This window comes from Centruroides vittatus, unplaced genomic scaffold, assembly GCF_030686945.1.
Source record: "Centruroides vittatus isolate TY-2023 unplaced genomic scaffold, ASM3068694v2 scaffold_899, whole genome shotgun sequence".
Lineage (NCBI taxonomy): Eukaryota > Metazoa > Arthropoda > Arachnida > Scorpiones > Buthidae > Centruroides > Centruroides vittatus.
In genome coordinates, this window is record NW_027122719.1 from 1,416,404 (window position 1) to 1,439,087 (window position 22,684).

A 22,684-nucleotide genomic window follows, 5' to 3' on the forward strand; every position below is an offset into this window, starting at 1 on the left:
TGTAGTGATGATAACAATCAACAGATTTTTATGTGTTTTTAGAAATAATTGAGATAAATCCCTGAATGTTTATAGGAATTTTGCTGAAAAATGATTATTTTTGTTAGACTTAGAAAATTTTCTTGCCTACTTATACTATTTTTAATGTAATTACAGACTTTCTCTTAAATGTACACACTTAATATTTATATATTAACATAAATTAACTGCTTTGGTTTAACTGACCATTAAATAATCTTTCCAAAATGTAGCATGTATATAAAATTTTGTTCAGTTTAATATCAAATAATTTAAAATATGAAAACATAAAAAGAATCAATCTTAAAATATTTACTTTATTTACTGTTTAGTACAGAAGAATTATACTAACAGTTGTCTTTTCAATTCAGTAGAAAGCAGTTTTTAAAGAAATATTTATTCTATTTAATACAGTCAATAAAATTCATAATCACAGAAATATAGAGATTCCAGAACAAGAAGTACAACAAAATACTATCAAACAATAGTATATGCAAATAAAATTGTCAAGATTTATACATTTTTCTATTTATTTAAAATTTTCATTCTTCTAGTTCCAGAGTCTCTTCCTGATTATTTTGGTTCTTAAATATGTTTTTTTAAAATACAATATCACAATCCTATTGTATAAGATCTCCCATTTGGATTATGTATTGGACAAACGTAAGGCTTTGCAACACACCATTCGTACCAAACATTGCTTCGACTAGCACATCGCCAAAAATGCACTTCTAATTGATTATTACCCAATATATAAAGTGGTTCCTATAAAAAAAAAAGTTAATTATTAATCTTAAGATGTTAAATTTCAATATTGTATTTTATAAATTTACTATTTTTTAATTTATTGCTATCTTATGAATGTATTACATTCACATGTGTTTTGCCAAACAAAAAAATTCTGAAGAAAAATAAATAATTGTAATAATTATTAAAAACTAAATAAATTAAATATTAATTTGTATAAAATATTTATCAAACTAAACATGAAATTAGTATTGCCTATTTACTGCCTAAATTATAACAAATTATTAAAATTAATACATGAAATAAAGATAAAAATTAAATGAAACCACATTAAATGAGATTAATGAGATAACCATGGCATAAATACACAGAACTTTTCTTTTATCATAACTGATAATAGGCAAGAACATAAATTGCTTTGAGTAAAGAATAAATAATAAACAATGCTTTCATATAGCATGCAGTATACTTTTAGTATAATTTTTGCTATATGGGTTTTCCATTACTTACAGGAGTTTATAAATTCTTAATAAATTATACCATCATCTTTTCTCTGATTCTACTCAACAAAATTGTTATTACTTATGCCTAATTATATAATTGCTTATAACTGGTTATCCAAGGCATATTTTTTTCCATCAAACCTTTTAATTCCTGATTTTTTGTACTCTATATATATTTTTTAATTTTGAATATTTTAAGAATACAGTAAGACCTCGATTAACGCTGATTCGATATAACATGGTCTGCTTGAAGCCTAAAAAAAGCTCAAAATTTACACTGATTCAAATTATCATTGCATTTCATTGATTCGTATATAATACAATTATTCCCAAACACGAACCAATCAGTAAAAGGTGTCAATTCATTGTAACGCTGCACTTTTTTAAAATCATATTTGTTTGGTGCAATTTTTGAAAAAAAATATAACATCATGGATGCCATAGGCAATATCAATATCACTTGGCAAGAATTAACTGATAAATGCATGAACAAAGTGTAAAAGAAGTTATGGCTCAAGGTATCCAAGAATTCTCAATGAGAGGAGCCTATTGCTGTATTGTAAGGTTGACCAAATTGTCAATCTAATTGATACAGCAGGACTAGGAGATGTAGACAAGCAGGATATTGAGGAGTTACTGCAGGTTTCTTGTGAGAGCCTTACCGATGACGATCTTCAAGAACTGGCGGAACAAGGAATTCATGTAGAACTGGAAAATTGTTTTCAGAATCACTAAGAATCTAAAGAATTTCTCTACAGATTTCCTTATTAAAAGTTTGAAGTTTGGTAACTATAACCGAAATTGTTGATCAAATTGTAGCAAATGATCCAGATTCTGAAAGGAGTGCAAAAGCAAGATGAGACATTTTGGATGTGATCTCTTGCTACCAACATTTGCTTAATGAAAGAAAAAGAAAGCAACAAATGATCTTCACTAGACAAGTTCATTGCAAAAAACAAGAAGAGCCAGGACCTTCATCACAAAAATGAACTTTACATTTATGTGTTATTTAACATTTATTGTTATGCAAATTATTATAAAAATAACTTAAAATTAAAGTAAAATCTGTTTATTTTTGGGTGCATGTTCCCCTTTCCCTATTTACTCTGTATTAAAATGACCTCGTTTAATGCTTTGTCATCTAGGAATGTATCTCCCGCATTACGCGGGGTCTTACTTTGAAATGTATTTTTACTTTCCTGGCTGTTATATTTGAGGAAAAGTATGGCAATTGGTCAAAAAATGACCCAAAGATTTTTACATTTTTGGACTAGGATACCTTGAAACATCAAGAAATGAAAAAAATTCAGGGGTAATTTCTGTATGTATGGATGTTTGTGTGTGAAGGACATGATTTTGTTCACAACCTTTGAAGCTTAACTCCTGTGCTTTTTGTTGAAAATTTCTGAAATTTTGCAGGGAGGTTTGTGTATTGGGGGATTGATGCTATTAAATTTTGGTGATTAAAGGTCAAACGGGGGAGATAATGGGGATTGTGTGTATCTCCAGTAGGGTCGGACTTAATGACTATTTCACTCATTATTAGCATTTACAATTTTTTATAAAACCCATCTATTATCATATATTTTAAATAAAATGTGATATGACCAAAATTTTAAATTTTGCTGGGAAAGTTGAGCAACTCATTGCTGGTTTATTTAAACTTATGTTTTCTGTTCAGTTTTTTTTTCGATTGATTGTAATCACAAGTTAACTAGACTCGTACATTTTTTTAAAACAAAATTTTAATGAAAACTAATCCTTTTAGATAATTAGTTAAGCATCAAGTTTTTAAAACTAACAATAATAAAACAATATATGAAAATTTGAGTGAAATACTTAACAATATAAACATTTTCATAAAATTTATAAAAATGTTTTATATATAAATTTCATAATTTAAATTTGGATAACAAGATAAAATTTCAGTTATTTAATTTACTCATAGAATGAAATTAAATTATTATATTAAAATAGGTTATTTCTTTTTATACACCAGTGACTCAATATAACAATAAAATTTAAACAATTTATGAAGCCTAATTTATCATCTAATTTCTTCAGATCATGCTTCTCTTATTTCATCTTATTTTAGTCTACTCAATTCAATTGGCAGCTACAGTACACTTCAAAATCAATTAGCTCTGTTTTCAACATTTTGCTAACCATAGTTTGTACCTGCCACTGCACAACACAGCTTAATGTTGGGTGTCTTGACATGGAAAAGGCAAGAACAAAATGAATGGTAGGAGACGTCTGAGCAGTGTGAATGGTAACTTGGTAAACAGTAGCCTCCAAGCAACATAGGTTGTACATATATGGCAGAAAAGTTCCTTTATACAATGTAAACTATCATGTATACAATATAATCAAATTTTTTGGACTCCAAGAATTGCATTATTCCAAGTCATTAGTGTATTTTATTATTAAGATATTTCATTTAGCTTTATAAATTATAAAGTTTAGAGTATACAGTGGACCCCCGATATAACACGCATGTCGGGCGGGAAATAACACCCGCGTTATACCAAGGGGCATGATGTAACGTGGTTCACCTCTTTACTTTAGCAATAATGTCAAGCTTTTCTTTCACACTGTAAGCATTTCTTTTACTCATCATGCATACAATAATTAAACACTATTCAAAATACATGCAGGAACTCAATACATATACAATTATTCAATAGGCAATAACAATAAAATGTGCTACTCACTAACGCCGCAGGACCTGTATAAACATGTTTGAGCTTATTGCGTCGCAAACATCGCCTGCGCTATAACTGAGTGCACGGTATAGTGAGCAGCGCTATAACGAAGGTCCACTGTATTTAAATTTGAAAATCAGTTTACTTACTTTAAGTGGAAAGAAAATTGGAAACCAACTGAACATTCCAGAAGAATGATTATGTGGAACAATGCCTATTTGAAAAAAAAAAAATGATAATGATAGTAATAATAATAATGTTAATAATAATAGAAATTAGTTTTAAAAATATATAATGTACATGGAAAAAATGCAAATTTCAACGATTTCTTGGATTCAGGCACAAGAGTAGAATGAATTTGCAAATTAGAACACAGAAGTCATTGACTTTCAACTGATATTAAATACGTAGTTATTTTCTTCGAAATTATCACAATGACTGGAGATGAACAGAGTCGGTGAAAAATAAAAACTTATTTTGTGAGCTTCATCCAGACATGAAATAATTAGACAATGTTAGATATACTGTGACTGCTGGCATCAACAGGATATTTAAAAGATCCTGAACAGTCTAGAAATATGTTGTGACAGCAGTAAAGCTATATTTGGGCCAACCAAATTAACTATAAAGACAAGCACAGACTGAAACTTGCCCTCAATTTCAACTTTTTAGCTGAAAAATATGGGATATTAGACAAAACTATGAAAAGGATGTGTAGTATTTGGCTTGGGGGTATGTGATGACAGAGCAAAACTCTACACCAGAGAAACTAATGATTCTATTAAAATATTATAAAATTTTATACTTACTCAAAACAATATCTTTATATAAAACTGTTTCAAAATAACCAGCAAAGCCATGTATAGTGCAATTATATTTTATATCGAATGTTAATACTTTATATCTTGTATTATCAATTACTTTATCTGAAACAAAAAAAAATTTAATAAATGATTTATTTCTGTATTTGATTTTAATGAAGTAAAACTAGTTGCTACTATTCTAACAGACTAGTGATAAATATTAATTAAAATTACAATTAAATAGTTTCTAAAAATTAAGACAATTTGAAAATGCTAAAATTTCAATTTTTTATTATCTAAATCAGGACTTCTTAAACTTTTTTATTCACGACCCCATTTATGATTGCGATTTTTTTTGCGACCCCCTCCCCCCAAATATAAAATAAAGATATATAAATGTTTTGCAATATACATATGAAATACAATGAAAATATACATATATATTGAAGATATATACAAATTTGCAAAAACATTAATGGTATACTACCACAGTTCACTGTTGTGTTACAATGGAACAGAGAAAACTGAATACACTGAAAAGCAACAACACTACACTAGTTCACGCTACAATCAGTGTTACTGAATCGTTGTCTCGCTGCACCAGAAGTGACACAAAGTGCAACTCACAAAACCTACGACACAAAGCACGCCATTTTCAAACTCTCACAAATTATTTTCAATATCTTGCATTAAAATCTCGTGACCCCAAGATTTTGCCAAGCGACCCCAAATGGGGTTGCAACCCATAGTTTAAGAAGCCCTGATCTAAATTAAAAAATTATCAAATTTTTTAAAAATTTATATCAGTAAATAAATTTTGTTATTGGACTGCAATTTTCAAATTACAGACCTATACATTCACATTGTCATCCATCTGTTGTCTATCCTTCATTAATCTCAAAAATGGAGTTAGATAGCTATAAATCAAGACTAGATATGGAAAGCTTGAGGTCTTGATGAACTATATACAAACTATTGGTCTAGACCAGAAGTCAAGTAATTTGAATTCAAAATTTTCTCTAGTATAGAATTACATATACGATTGGCATGACTCAATTGTTATCAGGAGAAGTATGACGTACAGAGGCAAGACCAATAAAATGCAAACCAGATATGAAAAGCTCAGGAACCAGAACCAGAGACCCCAATTAACTAACTATACAGAAACTTATGGTCTGAACCAGAAGTCACATAATTTAAAAAAAAAATTTTTTTATATATTTTATGTATTGGCACTTTTATGTACACTAAGAAATGCGGTCCAATGCCGCCAACCCAATTCAAATTGAACAGACATCACACTATGTTCGAGTCAACGTTTTGTGTGGCTGAATATCTTTTTTAAAAAATAACATAAATAAATAGAAAAAAAATTGAAAGGAAGAACAGAGCGGTGTGTGGGGGGAACGCGCATTTCTCCCCACAATTTGAGAGTAAAATCGGTTTAAGAAAAGTAGTTGCAGAGAGGGAACGACGTCGCGGAATTAAACCCAGTTTTAACGCTTTTCCGAGTGGCCAAATTTTGTATTTACTTCTCTTGCATACTCGCACCCCGATATTGCATCAATCCTGACCGGCGTGTCGTTTCGGTCGGTATGGAGTACCATTGCATAAGTACGACAAATAATAGAAAACGAGAAGACAATCGCGAAGCGGTGGCATGACGTTGAACTTAAAAAATTCCGCCGTGTTTTGTTTGTTTGTTTTTATAAATACATCGATATAACGCTTTCGGATGCCGCTTATAGCTGCAGAAACTGCGTAAAGTCTCGCACAGAACCGGGAATATCCTGGCGGAGTGGGCACGCACGGAGTGAAAAACGTGATGCTCCGTTTTATTTCCGAGTATAAAATGGAACGTGCTAAACTACTTTTTTACAAAAAAAATTTTGACCAGCCGTCAGGCCGACCTCGACTCCTGCATATGTCCAGATATGTTTAGTAAATTTTGCACAAAAATCCTTTCATCTTCTTTTCGCCATAGCATCGTTGCGTGGCGCACTCCCTATCGCCAGCCTGATAAACATGGCGCGGGAAACCGAAACGGAACGACCAAACAGGTCGCGTGGAAATTTTATATTTCTACTTATTGGCACTTTACGATCGGCTGGGGCCGCACGAAACGGCGAAACACATTCGCCGGAGTTCAGTTTTCTGTTTGTGTTTTTATAACTAGATGAGCATAGTGTAATTTATTAAACCGTCGACGATCGCGCGCGGAGCCGCGCGACGGAGGCGACGTGCGCTACACGCAACCCTCGCCGGTACTGTTCTTGTAAATTGCTGCCCGGTAGCTGAATCGGTCCGACAGACCTCTCTTGACCTCGTGGGTCAAGTCGGGGAGGATCGAGGGCAGATGGTCATAGCTGTTAGGCAGAGTTTGCTCGTTCTTCTCCACCGGTTCGTCTACTTCTCCTATGGATGTCTCCACTAGGGGAGGCTCCAATTCTGGATACTGCGCCAATTTCGATCGCTGCAGGAAGGCGTAGGTCCTGTACCTTTTCAACTCATATTGCAGGTACGCTTCCTTCTCAGCAAATTCGTGCACGTGTCTGGATTTGGCACCACAATCCGGTGCGCGCGACAAATGCTCTTCTAATTCCTTTTCCAATCGGGCGATGTTGTCTTCTTGATCTTGTAGCTGTTCCCTAAAGTTTAGTTTAGTTTAGTTTTGTGGCTGACTGGTAACAGTGGCCTCTGGAATTTTTTTGAGATCCTACACCGCAGGCTAGAGGAGGAGCAGACAGACTAGCAGCAACAAAATTTATCGTATCTATCCAACTCTGCAATTCCTTAGAATCACTCGTCTGAAATAAATATTCTGCTTGATCAGCAGTCTGCAAACAAAATACATGTTGCTTCTTCGTATAATCAGATGCTTTAGTGGCCAAAACATGATGAATTCGTACAGAATTGTACAAACTGTCATACAGTTGATTTTTCCTAAATCCATTTTCATCCTTATGTAAATACAAAACTAAATCTCGCAATGTAGCATAAAACATTTTCCAACCTCTTTTCCCAAGAGGAGTTCTTTTGCCATCAGGATCAATACAACATTTTCTCATTACATAGCCCTTCTTATATTCAGTAGCACAATTGGGATTAGGAATCTCAAGAAATGGATTGTGTCCTATAAATCCTTTATTATCTGGACTAGTTGCTTGACTATCCAGAAGAGGTGGAATGTCGTCGTCATCTTCAGTTGCCCATTCTATTGAAGATGATTTGATAGAATGATAGAGGGTTTTAAGTACTTCTTTTGGAAAATTCTCTCCATCATTTAATTCATTTAGATTTTCAATGAACTCCACACATGTCATCTTTCTTCCTACATTTTCTCCATGCAAATCTGTGTTTAGGAGCATTAGAGCACAAGTTAATGTATGGACAGCGTCTTGCGATTTGAACACTCCTGGATTACATTCAAGATATCTTTTAGAAAAATGAACTAGAACCCTTTCCCTTTCTTGAGTTTCTCCAATTAAACAAAACTTCTTTAGAAACTTACAAAGTGCCATATCTAGCATATCACTTGAGAAATCAAAGAATTTGAGATATTCTCCAGCAACTACTTGACTGAAATCATTATTTTTACAAAGATGCCTAGAAACGTCGGACTTTTTAAAACCTTCTAGATAAAACAGTCTTTTTGCAAGCCTAGAAGCAGATGGTATGTCTATGGCTTTTGGACTGTAGTGAAAACTGTGTAAGCTTTCAATATCAGATTCGTCATCCATTGGTGGAGAAGAACTATGTACAGAATCTTCATCTGGTGAACTTCCATCACATTCTTTCTGATTTTCATTGTCTATTCTTTTAAGCCATATTGGCTGAGAATTTTTCTTTCCCATCTTATTATCTATTCCTTCATTTTTTATATTTTTTGAAATGGAATCCTCATTAGTATCATTTGGACTTGTATGAATTTTGTATGTTACATGTAACACTATATATATTTTAATAAATAGAAATTTGATAAATTATAAATTTATATATTATTTATAAGTATATATTTAAAAATAATATATATAATATATACATACATTCAGCAGTTTATGGTCAATGTAATGCCTGCATTAGTCAATACAATCACTTCTCAACTTACAACAGGGTTCGTTTCCACAACTTCAGACGTAAGTTGAACATGGCTCGTAGTCGAGAAGTGACTGTACTTAACAAGAAAACAGTTAGCACATCTTACACAAGCACACGTGAAGGGTAACTAACTGCAGAACAAAACTAAAGATGATGCAATCAATCACCAGAAGTGTGTAAGATATATATTTGACGAAAACTATAAAAATATTGATACATTTTAAAAATTTTTCGTTGATACATTTTAAAAATTTTTTTCGTTGTAAGTCGAGGTGGTCATAACTCAAGAAGTGACTGTAAATCATTTTGACTTAATGTATTGATTCTGCACATGCATATGTCATATTATCGATATTAATATTGATTTTTTTAAAAAATACTATCGCACATTACTGGTTAACTTTGTATCTGGTGGTGCAGTAATATAGGTAACCCTACAACTGACCACACAAGTTATTTTTTGAAGTTTTATGTGGCAGAAAGCTGTGGTTCATTATCACAGGAAGAAAACAAGCACCACGTTTCAGTACATATCCAACCCAAAGACGCATGTGTTTTCCCGAAGCTGTTTTCTTTGCCTGCATACAGGTGGTGCTCAACTCGGTTCCACTAGCTCTATTAAGATTTGCAATTTGTTTTCATTTTTTTTTTATTACAGAAAAATCTACATACTTTAAACTACTTTTTGACATCTTCACCATGCGAATTAACACCTGTGTCATATCTTGGCACTAATTGCAACATAACCCGCTTTGTAGAATTCGGCCGCCTGCGACCTGAACCACTTCTGGACATTTACCTTGATTTCATCAACACTTGCAAAGTGGTGATGAGATCTACAGCTTACTGTGAGACATTGAAGAAGTTACGGCATACGATACAGAACAAAAGGCATGGACTACTGACTTCTGGCATTATGTTTGTGCATGACAATGCATGACTGCATACCACACGCGTAACAATGATGCTGCTTGATTCATTTTGCTGGGAACAATTCTGTCACCCTCCTTATAGTCCGGACCTAGCTCCATCCAACTTCGATTTGTTTTCTCATCTCAAGAAATTTCCTTGCAAGTGATGATGGGATAGAGTTAAACATCCAGAACTGGTTCAGGTCACAGGCGGCCAAATTCTACGAAGCAGGTATGTTGCAATTAGTGCCAAGATATGACACATGCCTTAATTCGCATGGTGAATATGTCAAAAAGTAGTTTAAGGTATGCAGATTTTTCTGTAATAAAATACAAATGAAAACAAATTGCAAATCTTTTTTAATACCCAAATAGTACTTACTTTCTGGATGAGCTTAGTAAATTTATTTTTTGATTTTAAATAAATATAAAACAAAAAATTCAGATTTTTTATATTCTTATATAATTCTTTATTATTATATTCTTTAGTTATTAATCTGTTTTGCAAGTTTTATTTCAAGCTTTAAGTAATTCACTAAATTTAAATTTGTTGCTTTAATTTTTAATTATACTCCCCTAACGCTAATATCAATCTGCTCAAAATATTTTTGTTTTCTATATTCTTTCTGTATAATTATTAAATATACATATTTCCTAATATAGTTTACATTACTTTTGAATCTTTATTATAGGTGTTCTCAATTATTTAAATAATAACTCTGTTAAAACCTAGATATTGTTAATCTATCTATCTATCTATCTATCAGTTGTCTACCATTTATCTCATCAGTAAGCTTTTTTATTCTGCATCTAGAATAATTTAAATTTTTTTTATGTATAAAAAAAATTTGTTTAGATATCTTTAATTAACAAAAATATAGAAAACTGATTTCTTGAATTACATTTGGAAATATTTGATTATAATCATACCCTATGATCCAGGAAATTTTTTCAAATCAAGCATCATATGTTCTAATATTTCTTTTCCTTTTCCTCTAAATAATTCTTCTAATCTCAAACATTTAGACATGAAATGTCAAATTCAAGATACAAGAATATTTAGAAGAAAGATAATTTCTGAAAATTTATCAGCTTTCTGTAATACTTGTATCCAAATATATTTATTTAACTTTAAGTAAATTTTAAAGTTTTATAATTCGATTTTAATAAAACTATTCTAACAGATTAGGTCTTTGTTGTTTGAACAATTGTTCTGCTTACTTATTTGTTTCTTAATCAGAATTTTAGTATTTGCAGTCAGGTAATTAAGTTTAATTTAAGACAATAAATTGTTAATTTATACAATGCAATCAAATGTAAGACATGAAAATGATTTATCAGAACTACTGGATTTGAATAATATATGAAATCTCATTTTAACTACTCCATTTTTGTAAAACTATGCAATTAAATATAGCAATTATTCTTATGATAGAAATATTTTTATTTTTCTATAATCTTAGATTTCACTGGAAATAATTAGAAAATACTACAGAGATGATTCTGTAATGTTTAATCTTTTATAAATTTCTTACCTTTATTTGGATGATGAAATGTAAATAATGGTTGGGGTTCATCTAATTCAGTCCTATTGTGCAATCGAACAACGTAAGGCATTTCAAATGGAGCCTACATATAAAATATATTTTAAGTTAGTGTTTAATCTGTATAAATAATTAAGTTTTCTTTTTCAATAACTTATATGTATAAAGAACTTTTAATGTTTATAATAAATGAAACTTACGAGTGGATGTTTATCTCTATCTTTCATTTGAGCAACTTCACTATATAATTTAGGGGAATGTATAGGTGCTATGTAAGAAGTATAACTTGCAGGAATGCTAATTCCATCGTCTGAATTAAAAATAATTATATGATTGCATAAAACTTGAAAAAATAATGCATGTCTGCTAATAAAAGTGCTTCCTGTTACAATAATAATAAATAAGTAAATAAATCAATTAAAAATTGTACATAATGTGTAATTGACTACTTTTTTATTGATGTTGCAAGAAGCATTTTTATTAGTAGGTGTACATTTCAAACATCACAGTACAACAGAATAATATAAACAGTACAGTAAAATCTGTCTAAAACAGAACCTGAATAAAATAGAAACATGCCTAAAAGGAAACATTACTTTGGAATGAAGTGATTTTCTGTGTTAAATTTTACTACAACTCAAACCTATCTGATGATGAAATGAAAGAAGTCTTTGGATATAAAAAATGTAGCTTATCCTAAATAAATTCCACTTGTAGACAAATAAATAAATCACCTCCAGCTATAGTAGTCACAGCAGAGCAAGACAAAATATATTTCAAGAACAATTTTGAATCTTTTCAGAGAAACCAAGGTAATGCAGCAAGAAGACACAGACACGGTTTTGTTAGAATTAACCAGAGGCAGAATTAAATACTTTTAAGAATTGAAAACTTAGGTTTTTTTGTTTTTTTCATAGACAGTTTCCACAATTATATTAATTTTACCTTTAAGAAACTTTTGTGCTCCATCCAAACATTCTGGAGACAATTCATTATCACCAAATGATCCAAGTAATTCTGACACTAAAATATCTGCTTTTTCTGGAGCATTCCAAAGCCTCATATCACTATTCACAACGATTACACTATCTCCCCACATTTCATCTTGTTGTGCTTGTAAACTATATTAAAATTATAACAGTTAATTAATTCATAATTTTAATCAGATTATAATAAATGAGCAATACTTACGTTACAACTGCATTAGGATTTTTTTCAACAGCGTATACTTTTATCTTTCTTTCAGCTTTTCGAGCAGCAGTTAAAGCAGCCCGAACCAGTGGACCTCTGCCAGCACCAACAACCATTAAAACACTGTAATATTTATTAAATTATTATATATTTTTTTATTTAATTTTTAAGTAAAAAGAAATCTCTAAATTTTCAATTAAAATTATCAACAACTTAAAAATTCAATTTGTTGTGTTCCAAATATCTATATAACAAACTGCAGTTTGAAGTCCGATTTTTCTTCAAGGCATAATTTCTTTCATTTTATGTCAATTTATATAATACTAAGATTAATCTTATTCTTCTTATAAATAACTACACTTAATAAATTTTTTATTTTTGTAATTCATCATCTGCACGTATTTGTCATTATTAACAAATACATAACATGAAAAAATTCTAAAAAATAAATGGCCACAAGAAATTTTTTTAAATAGAATCAAATAATTTTTCCTCAAAGATCTTATCTCATTTGAAAACATAAATTATTCAATATTAAATTTAAAAAAAAATCAATTATTTTGTTATTAATAGTTTAAGAAAAATAATTAAAACACAAAACTTTTGAATACAAATGGTATGTTTTCTTTATACTGTACTGTATATGATATTCATTTTCCTTCAAACTGAATGGAGTATATATACTGACAAAAAAAAAAATTGATGTACAAGAAGGAATTATCCAACTGGAACGAAATTTAATACATTTATTGTAAAATGCACAGAAAAAAAGTGATTACAGTTTTGGAACAGTTGGATGATTTATTCTAGAGAAAGAGCTATACAAAGTGAGGAGGTCAATATAACATTGGCCTACCCCTTACCTGAATAAAAGCTCTTATCTGGCATGGCATTAATCCATACAGTTGACAAACTGTGTCCTAGGAATTTCTTGCCAAACAATGTTCACAATTGGTGGTCTAAGTCGTCAACATTCTCAGATGATTGTAGGCAATGCCCCATCAGGCTCCAAATGTGCTCAATTGGAGAGAGATCTGGCATTCTGGCTGGCCAAGAAAGGATGCTGCAACCATAAATGCATTCACAGAAAAGATGTGCTGTGTGTGGCTGGTTGGAAAGTGTGCCCTGGGTGCTGCGAAAGGAGTGGTATCATGACAAATCTCAGAATGTCATCAACATATTGCTGTGCTGTGAGGGTGTCATGGACGACCACTAAGGGACCACATAAGTTACCAAAACAAATGACACCCCAAACCATAACCCCCTGTTGTCAGGCTGTGTCATTTGACAGTAATAGTAGGATTTTGGCAAGGGCCAGAATGTCTCCATACACATCTGTACTGGTCACCAGGACTCAGTTCAAAGCAGGACTTGTCACTGAAGACTATTCATTCCCAATCAGAACAGTTTCAGGTTAATTGAGCCTGGCACCAATGCAATCATTCTTGATAATGCCTAAGAGTCAGTGGTAGCCAGTATAATGGGTATAGATTCTGTTTGTGTAGTCATCTTGTAATGATCCTGGTGGTCACTTTGGCATTGGTCATACATTGGATAGTCGATAGCTATGACTCTGTGCTGTTACAACTACTCAAACAATTGCTCTGTAGTCACTCTAAGCCACTAATTGCCTGCTTTTCTCTGACTTTGCCATTCAAGATCCATTCATACCAGCATAGTATATTGCCACATCATTCTGAGCCAAATGTTGACAAATATGTCAATCTGTCCATCCACTCTCTTTTAGTCTGATGATACATCTGCTTTCATACTCAATCATATGGTTGTAGTGGAAATGAATTTGATGGTGAGGCATTGTTCACAATCAACAATGATCAGTGAAATTAAACCCCACTGGAAGTTTAGTCCCTCAAAGAAATAATCATGCTTCATATACACCACAATGATGGGCACTTCCAATGCACTGTAGCTCAGATTATTCATTCATTGGGTGTTAATTTTTTATCATTTGCATATTCAGTCAAAAGATATTTGAATATGACATTTCATTGCAATTGAATTATTTTTGGAGGCCTTCAATTTTTTATTTTATCAAAGAGAAATGAATATCATGTACAAAGAAAACATATCATTTGTGTTTAAAAGTGTTATGTTTTACTTATTTTTCTTAAACTATTAATAACAAAATAATTGTTAATTGCAATAATAAAATTGAATATATGAGAACATAAGAAATTTCAATGAAAACCAAGTTTTAAGTAATTTAAAAAAAATTAGACTGAGAATATAATTTATTTTATTCAATTTTGTTAACTTAAAATTGTAAGTAATAATAATAATTTTCATATAATGGACATAATTTATTATTATGAATTTATAGATTTTATTTAAAAATTAAAAAAATAAATAAATTTTCATGATCATTTCAGAATCCAAACAGGTTTAAATATAATTATTTTTATAGCTTAACTAGCTGAGGTATCCAGCTTTGCTTGTGAAAATAATATATTAAGTAAAGATAGTATACTCATATAAAAATGTATATATGGGAAAAGAATATATACTTAAAATAAACTTGTACAATCAAACCATGTTAATATGAAGTTGAAGGAACTTAAAAATTGACACTTTGTATTAATGAGGTTTACATTAAGCAAACTTTACAAAAATCAATGGTCATACCATCAAATGGCAAAAGCCAACTTTTTCCAAGTTATTTCATTTGTTTCTTGTTGTTTAGGATATGTTAAAATAAATAAAATGTACGTTGCTCGAATTTTATTAATGCTAAGAATTCTAAATTTACCACTTTTTAAAAATAAATTAAAATAATTAAAAAGTAAGTTAATCTCTAAATTATGTAAAATTAAGTTACATGTCATTTATTTCAAGCAAACAAAATAATAAATTATAAAATTAAAAGAATTTTTAAAATTAAATTTATACAGTAATTATCTCACATTGTTTTGTGTTCTTTATCTTCATCACATACTCTATCAACAATAGCTTGGTACATGGCCTGAAATAGTTCATTTAAAATTACTTTATTTCTATTAAAATTTATGTCATAATATTTATTATATTTTATGTTATTCTTTCAAAGCTTTGCTTATAATCTATTGTTTTTCATCATCAGAAAATAAAGCAAATTTGATAAATACAATTTTTATTGTCTAATTTATATAAAAGAGAAAATATATAAAGTATTGAATAAGATATTTTGTAAATACATATCATCATTAATATAAAATACAAAATGAAAATTATCAAGAATATCAATACTCAACTCTTAGTTATCTTTAGATACCATATTTCCCTGATTCTATGACACCATCAATTCTAGATGCATCATGATTTTGAAATTAGATTTTAAGTTTTTTTTTTTTTAGACTGGAAAACAATTTGAAATTTTATTTATTTATTTTTTTAAAGTAACAAGAAAGTCAGAAAACAATACAAATGCAATAGATAATGTTTATCAGCTCTACTTCCATTCTTTTCTATAAGTACATCAACTATGTATTTTAATACTGTATCACAACATTAGTCTTGAAGGCATTTTAAATGTCAAAAAATGGAGTTTAAATTAGATGCTTGTAGTACAGCCAGAAATGTCTATATTACTGGTGCTTAATATATAACATAATCCACCCACAATGACTTCTGAGTTTTTGTTTATAGTCCAAAATAACAATGCCACCAATTCTAACACATATCTGTTTTGAACAAGTAAAACTTGATAAAAAGGTGCATCTTAGAATTGAAAAAATATAATTTTTTTAAAAAACGAAATTTTAAAGTTAACAAAAAATGTTTATTCACATCAAAATAATTATCATAAAAAAACTTATGAAAATCTCCAATCTCTACTAATTAATGTAAACTAATTATGTTTCCCATAAAATAAAAATTATTGGAATATTAATTGTTCTATAATTATTATTATATAAATGATACAGATAATTTACCTGTTTCCACAAAACAAGCATTCCATAATAGAAAAAAAATTTTTTCATATAACTAATATAAAGTAATCCTAGAGATTTTACCTTGGCCGATTTATAATTATGTTATCAAAATCTCAATTAAATATTTAAAACATTATGAACTATTGAACATTTTAAACTGGATATTTAAAATGTTTCAATATTAATTTAAAGAATCCTACATTGATTTTATTGAAATATACTATATGAAAAAAAATCAAACACTAACAATTTTTCATTTTGATATCTAATTTCACAATAATGTTCAGATATTTAATAGTCTTTACACAATATATTTTACAAAGTTTACAGAGCAACTGAAAATCTTAAATCAATAAAAATATATAATTTATTTTATAGATTAGGTTTTCATAAGTATGCTTTATTTTACAAATATAAAATTATGTAAATACAAGTTACAGTCTTTATTCGTGTAAAAATAATAATTTATTATTTTAGTTTAAAAAAATTCTTAATTTTCAGTCCTACTAATTACTTCAAGTGTTTCACTTTATTTCACAATTAATTGTTGTAATACATAAAGCAATATAAATATAAATGATAAAGTTAAACATTACTTAAATAATGTGTACATTATACATGCTATTACATATTAATTATTATTAATTTATTAATTAAATATATATTAAATAGCAAAACACAACAAGACACAAGAAGGCATGTACAGTAGAGTTAAACATTTTCTTAGGTATAACAAAATTAAAAAAAGCTGTTTATCTCACAATTGCTTATTGTTAAATACTTTCATAAAAATTACCTAATACATATCCTAATACAATTAAAGTTGAATTATAATTCTGTGCATTCATGCAGTACAAATTATGTCTTAGATATCAGCAACTGTTTCTGCTATAACATGTCAATATGTAAAATATGGAGTCGAATTGTTAATAAATACACAAATAAAAACACAAATTGTACAGATAAGTTTTTACCAAATTTAGAAAAAAATAAAGTGGAATGCTCAATGTTATTAAAATACATACAGTACAGTAGTGAAAATATTTATAATTATGTAATAAATGTTATTAAACTACAAAATTTTATATTAAAAACTGTGTTTGTTTCTTTTTTATAAGCATTTCTTACTAATAATGTTATAAAACTAAGAAGTTTTTGTACTAAAAATTTAATTTATTTTGTGTTATGCTTCCCTTTTACAAAGGTCTTGACCTCTACAATAAAGATTGATAAAGAAGTTTTAATCAAATCAATAATTTTTACATTATTATGTACGAAAGAATAAATGTAGTAATTTCTGACTTAAGTTCATTAAATAAGAAAATAATAAAGTTGGATAAACTATAAATAATCCAAATCAAGAACTTTTGCAATCTTCAGATTTTAGAATCTAAAAACAGCAATATAAGATGGTTGGCAATATTTATTAAATAAAAACTATTATTGAATTGCAAAGATTTCTTGTTTTGAATTAGTAGTAAGTTCGTTCACAATTAACATATTATCTGATACTAAATAGTTCGAAAAACATTGCAGGTAGACATAATAAGCGATAGAATTGGTCAATACAGGTGAAGAATTGGGAATGATATCCTGACCTGTACAATCCATGATAAATTCTAACAGTTTGAATTGGGTTTGAATCCAAATCCTCCATGGCAGGAGGCTGAAACAACACTGTGCAATAATTGTGTGATTATTTCTCTAAATATTAAAGTAGTCTATAAGCATTTTTATTGATTTTGAAAAACAAATCATTATTTTTTTCAAAATACATAACAAATATACCAAACATTATAAAACAATTTTATCATTTGGAGAAAAAGTGAAATGAAGAAAATGTAAATCAAAAGCATTAATATCTTTCTGAAAGTTTTTTTGTAATTAAATATAAATTAATCAGGAAATTTTGAAATTAGTCTACATACCTTTTGATATTCAGTATATTTAACTGGATCTCTTTCAAATATTTCATATGTACAAGATTCCAAATTGTCCATTAAAGGCTGAAATTAAAATTATATACAGAAATATATTAAAGAATTTTGTGAATAAAAATTATATTTCATCTAATAAAAATGACTCTACAACTATATTATATTCCACATTTGGTAACTTCTTTATAATGAGTTAAATTACTAATATCCATTCATTGTTTCCCTCTTGTTTTAGAAATGCTCAAAAGGTTATAACCAGAAAAAATTAAATAAAATCTTTTCTTAAAAATAAAAGAAGTGAAATTAGAGGAAGGGCAAACTGAATACACATTTTTAAGAGTAATTAATAATAGTAAAAGTTTTCATATCTTTTGCAATCCCATTGATTCCTCTTCATTAAATGTAATTATTGTGCTAAATATCAAGTATCCATTTTGTACTTGAGCATATCAAAGTATTAAGCACACAGCTATTATCTGGGTAATCTGGTACACATTTAAAAGATTGTTGTACATGTTTATAATTTGTAAAATGCTTAAAAATAATTTTTTTTAAATGATTTTTTGGCAATTTTTGTAATTTAACCTATTTAGCTGTATTTAATTGAGTATTCTTTCCAGTATATTATCATTTTCAATTTTTAAAGATTCAATTTTGAAAACTAAAATTTTTAATTAGTTAAAATTGTTAATTTGAAAAATGAACATGAAGTTTGTAGGCATTTGGAAACACTAGTAAAAGATGGTGATGATGATGTCATGATACTATTGATAGTATTATCAATAGTACCATGATGGAGGAATCTATAATTAAAAATGCACATTTTAAAGAGACAGAAGTTAAAAGAAGACTTCAAATTGTAAATATTTAACCATAAAATGCATTGTCTTTCCAACAGAACATTCAAAGTAGCCATGAAAAAATTAGAATGCCAGCTACCATTCGAAAAAAAATTTGAAATGACACTTACATCATCATGTGCATTAATGTGTTTTTTCACAACTAAATTTTCATTTATAAAACCACATAATGAACATTGAAACAAAGCTATCTGAGCCATGGAGGACACCATGTTGCTTTCCACCGTAAACTACTACTACTACTACTACTACTACTACTACTAACAGCCATTTTTGCAGTCCAATGGTGCACACACTACCCAGAATATAGGAACATGTTTCACAAGAATTTTTAAACAGATGCTGTGTGCATGAGTTACACAGAGGAATAAAAAAATGCACTCTATATTTCTCATCAGCTTGCAACTGCATATCTATAAGGTAAACCTGACATCTTGAGTTCATTTCTTAAAATTGGTTTAACTACCAAGCCTTCCTTAAAAATATTGTTTTTATCTGACAGATTTCACACAAGTTTAAGTAAATTATGATCATCTCTATTGTGATATTTTAATATTTTGTACTTAATTCTTTTTCCATGCGATTTCTGATGCCATGGCCAACAGCATTATGGACATCATGCAATATCTGAAATATTTTTTCAGTGTGAATGTAATATTTAATGAAATAATCTACTTTTATAGGCACAGTTAATTTTTCTATTTCTCTAATAGATACATCTTGTAAATGCTGATATTCTTCCAGTAACTTTGAAGTCACTTTTGTTTTTGACTGTCTCACTTTTTGTATCATTGTCAAATAGGCATGTGCTGATTTTGTAAAAATTTGACTGTTCTGATCTTTTGCTGCTAGTAACTTATTTAATCAGTTGTTGAAGCACTTATTCATTACTTAATGACTGCTCCATGGTCATTATTTTCTTAAAAAAGACACACTATTTTAAAAAGCAAAAGTAAAATTAAAACGTTGTACAAGACTAACTACTGGGCACACAAATTAAAATTCAATACTAAATGTAATACTACACACAACTCAGACTTGAGCACTGATTAGCTAGTATCTGTCAGATGATCACTCCTCAAATTATCACCACCACTTTTGTCTGATCAGGTGATAGCAGTATTTATAGTGACCAATCAATGTGATAAATTATGATAAAAAAACTAAAAATTTATTACAGTGAATGATTTTGTTTTTCATTATTCATAATGGCTAGGCATTATTCAAAATGCCCATATTAATCACTTAGTCTATAACACACACACACACACACACACATATATATGTATATTTTGTTTTTCTTTATGCCATATTATTAAATTTATAAATTATAGCAGCAGTTAAATTCATTTGCTTAAGAACAAACTTTTGATAGATTTCTATCATCTGCATAAAACATGTTGATTGAAGCTTTCTACTTTAACTCCCTATCATTTAATCTTAATTAAAACATGTTTCTATGTATTCTGCATGTGTCTTTCAATTCAGTTTAACCTTATGACTACAAACAATTTACTTTCATAAAAATCCTATAGTTCTTTAATAAAAATTCTTTTAAGAGGAATTTCTTATATTTACATATAGATTATAAGAAATTTAATATAATAAATTTATATACAATTTTCCTTGAATTCATGGAAATTATATGAATAATATTTTAACCATCCAGTATTACTTGAACCAATAAAGTTTTTTTTCATCAAAATGTCAATCCTTATTTCAAATAACATTATTAGTCAACATGTAAAAGAATTAAATACTTTTGATTTCTGTCTTAAAATGATTATAGGTGATATATTGTAAAAAACTTTATTTTATTATACGCAAAATGTTTTTGTTTTTTTCAATTGAAAAACAACTTTCAAGATCCGGAATAAAAATATTTTTTTAATTTAAATAAAATTACTTGTTTGGTATTGTCAGTATGATATGAATTTATATATATTAAAAAAATAAATCAGTTCAATATTTAAAATATTATACATTCCACTAATAAACTTACCTGTAATGGCACTTGTAAGTAATCCTCATATCCTCGTGCAAATTGAGTTAGTGTATCATCTGGAGGTTGAGTCTAAATTCAAAATTTACATTTTTTTTTTCCTCCACTCTCTCTTTCATTTGTAATAAAAAATGAAGTTACTTACCAACCATAAATGCTCCATATACTGTTGATAATGTTTTATACTTCCATGCATATTTACTCCTTTAATCATTACTTGTACATCTAACTAAATAATTAAAATACCAATAACTTTATGTAGCTAAAAATTTAAACAATTATTCCAAAATCAACACTTCTCTCATTATGAATATATTTTGATTTTATTAAAAATTATCCTCAGAATTAACTTGTAAAATATAAAATACATAAAAAAAATCAATATACTTAAAAAAGATGTATCAGATAAAAGATTTCAAATTAAATAACTTCAATTACAAACATATACAAAATAAAGAACAAAATGCTAATTATTACTTTAAAAAAATTGACAAACTGACATTTTCTAAAAAATACATTTGCATTTTGATGTAAAAAAATTTCAAAATGATAAAAAGCACTAATTCACAATAGGTCTTTTTTTTTTCTTTTGCTACTAATGAAGTCCATAATTTTTATCCTCATTGTAGCAAAGATTTTATCAGACCTACCATCACAATCATATTTATATAATAATAAAACATTTACAAAATATTAATGCATTATAAAAGTGACTCATTCAGACATCATTAATTATAATGATTCAATAAACTGATATTTTAGATCATCTGTGAGTTACTGCATTTTCATCATTTTTGAAACTTTTTTGTAGAGGTGTATGTATTTTTTGAAAATGTCAAGTTATTAAATTCTTATAATTGAGAACTTGACAAAGATCAATTCTATCATTTTTTTACTATTTTGTAAAGTTTTACTAATATCTCAATTACCATATTTACCTTATAAGCCCTCTGAATGAATCCTTGATGAGCACGTGATAAAACTGGATAACCTTTCTTATTAGTTAAAAATATTGAAGTAGGTACAATGATGCAACGTAATGGTTCTCCAAGCCATCTCTCAAGTTCTGATTGGGAAGGTAAATCAGCACTAAGTTCTAGAGCTAAGCCTAACTTTTTCTCAGTATTGCAAACACTACGAAAAATATTCCACCTATTACAAGCAAAATAAAATTTAAAATGGTATAAAACACAATAATACTTTTATAAAATATCAGTGTTATATTATTACTGTAGTTATATTTAATAACTGAAATAGTGAATAAAAGTAATATTTTATAAATGGCTTATAACAGTGGTTTCCAACCTGTGGGGCGCGCCCCCTAGGGGGCTGCGAGACTGTTGCAAGGGGGCATGCAGCTGTTTCCAAATATCATTTTCGAATACAAACCAAAAAAGTCGAATAGGTGTCAAAAAAAATGAATCAGCAAAATAGGT

The 22,684-nt window shown here is 28.9% G+C and overlaps 2 protein-coding genes across 6 annotated transcripts in view; both read right to left on the minus strand.

The window, feature by feature from the left end:
- Positions 1–315: 315 nt before the first annotated feature.
- The window catches only part of csul (protein arginine N-methyltransferase 5), a 324,839-nt gene continuing 302,470 nt past the window's right edge, over positions 316–22,684 (minus strand). For all 5 annotated transcript variants that reach the window (XM_067288669.1, XM_067288670.1, XM_067288668.1 and 2 more), the window contains 12 exons: positions 22,187–22,400; positions 21,394–21,477; positions 21,249–21,320; positions 18,378–18,455; positions 15,442–15,500; positions 12,521–12,643; positions 12,275–12,450; positions 11,530–11,639; positions 11,321–11,414; positions 4,783–4,899; positions 4,123–4,187; positions 316–783 (listed from right to left, as the gene is read on the minus strand). In XM_067288669.1, coding sequence (XP_067144770.1) covers positions 631–783; positions 4,123–4,187; positions 4,783–4,899; positions 11,321–11,414; positions 11,530–11,639; positions 12,275–12,450; positions 12,521–12,643; positions 15,442–15,500; positions 18,378–18,455; positions 21,249–21,320; positions 21,394–21,477; positions 22,187–22,400 — 1,345 coding nt within the window. In that variant the 3' untranslated portion in view covers positions 316–630. The remainder of the gene's footprint in view (positions 784–4,122; positions 4,188–4,782; positions 4,900–11,320; positions 11,415–11,529; positions 11,640–12,274; positions 12,451–12,520; positions 12,644–15,441; positions 15,501–18,377; positions 18,456–21,248; positions 21,321–21,393; positions 21,478–22,186; positions 22,401–22,684) is intronic.
- Positions 6,723–8,691, minus strand: LOC136990286 (PH and SEC7 domain-containing protein-like). Its single transcript, XM_067288677.1, is given in 3 exon segments — positions 6,723–7,441; positions 7,444–7,484; positions 7,487–8,691. Coding segments are annotated over 3 exon segments (1,605 nt in total). The 5' UTR covers positions 8,631–8,691; the 3' UTR covers positions 6,723–7,021.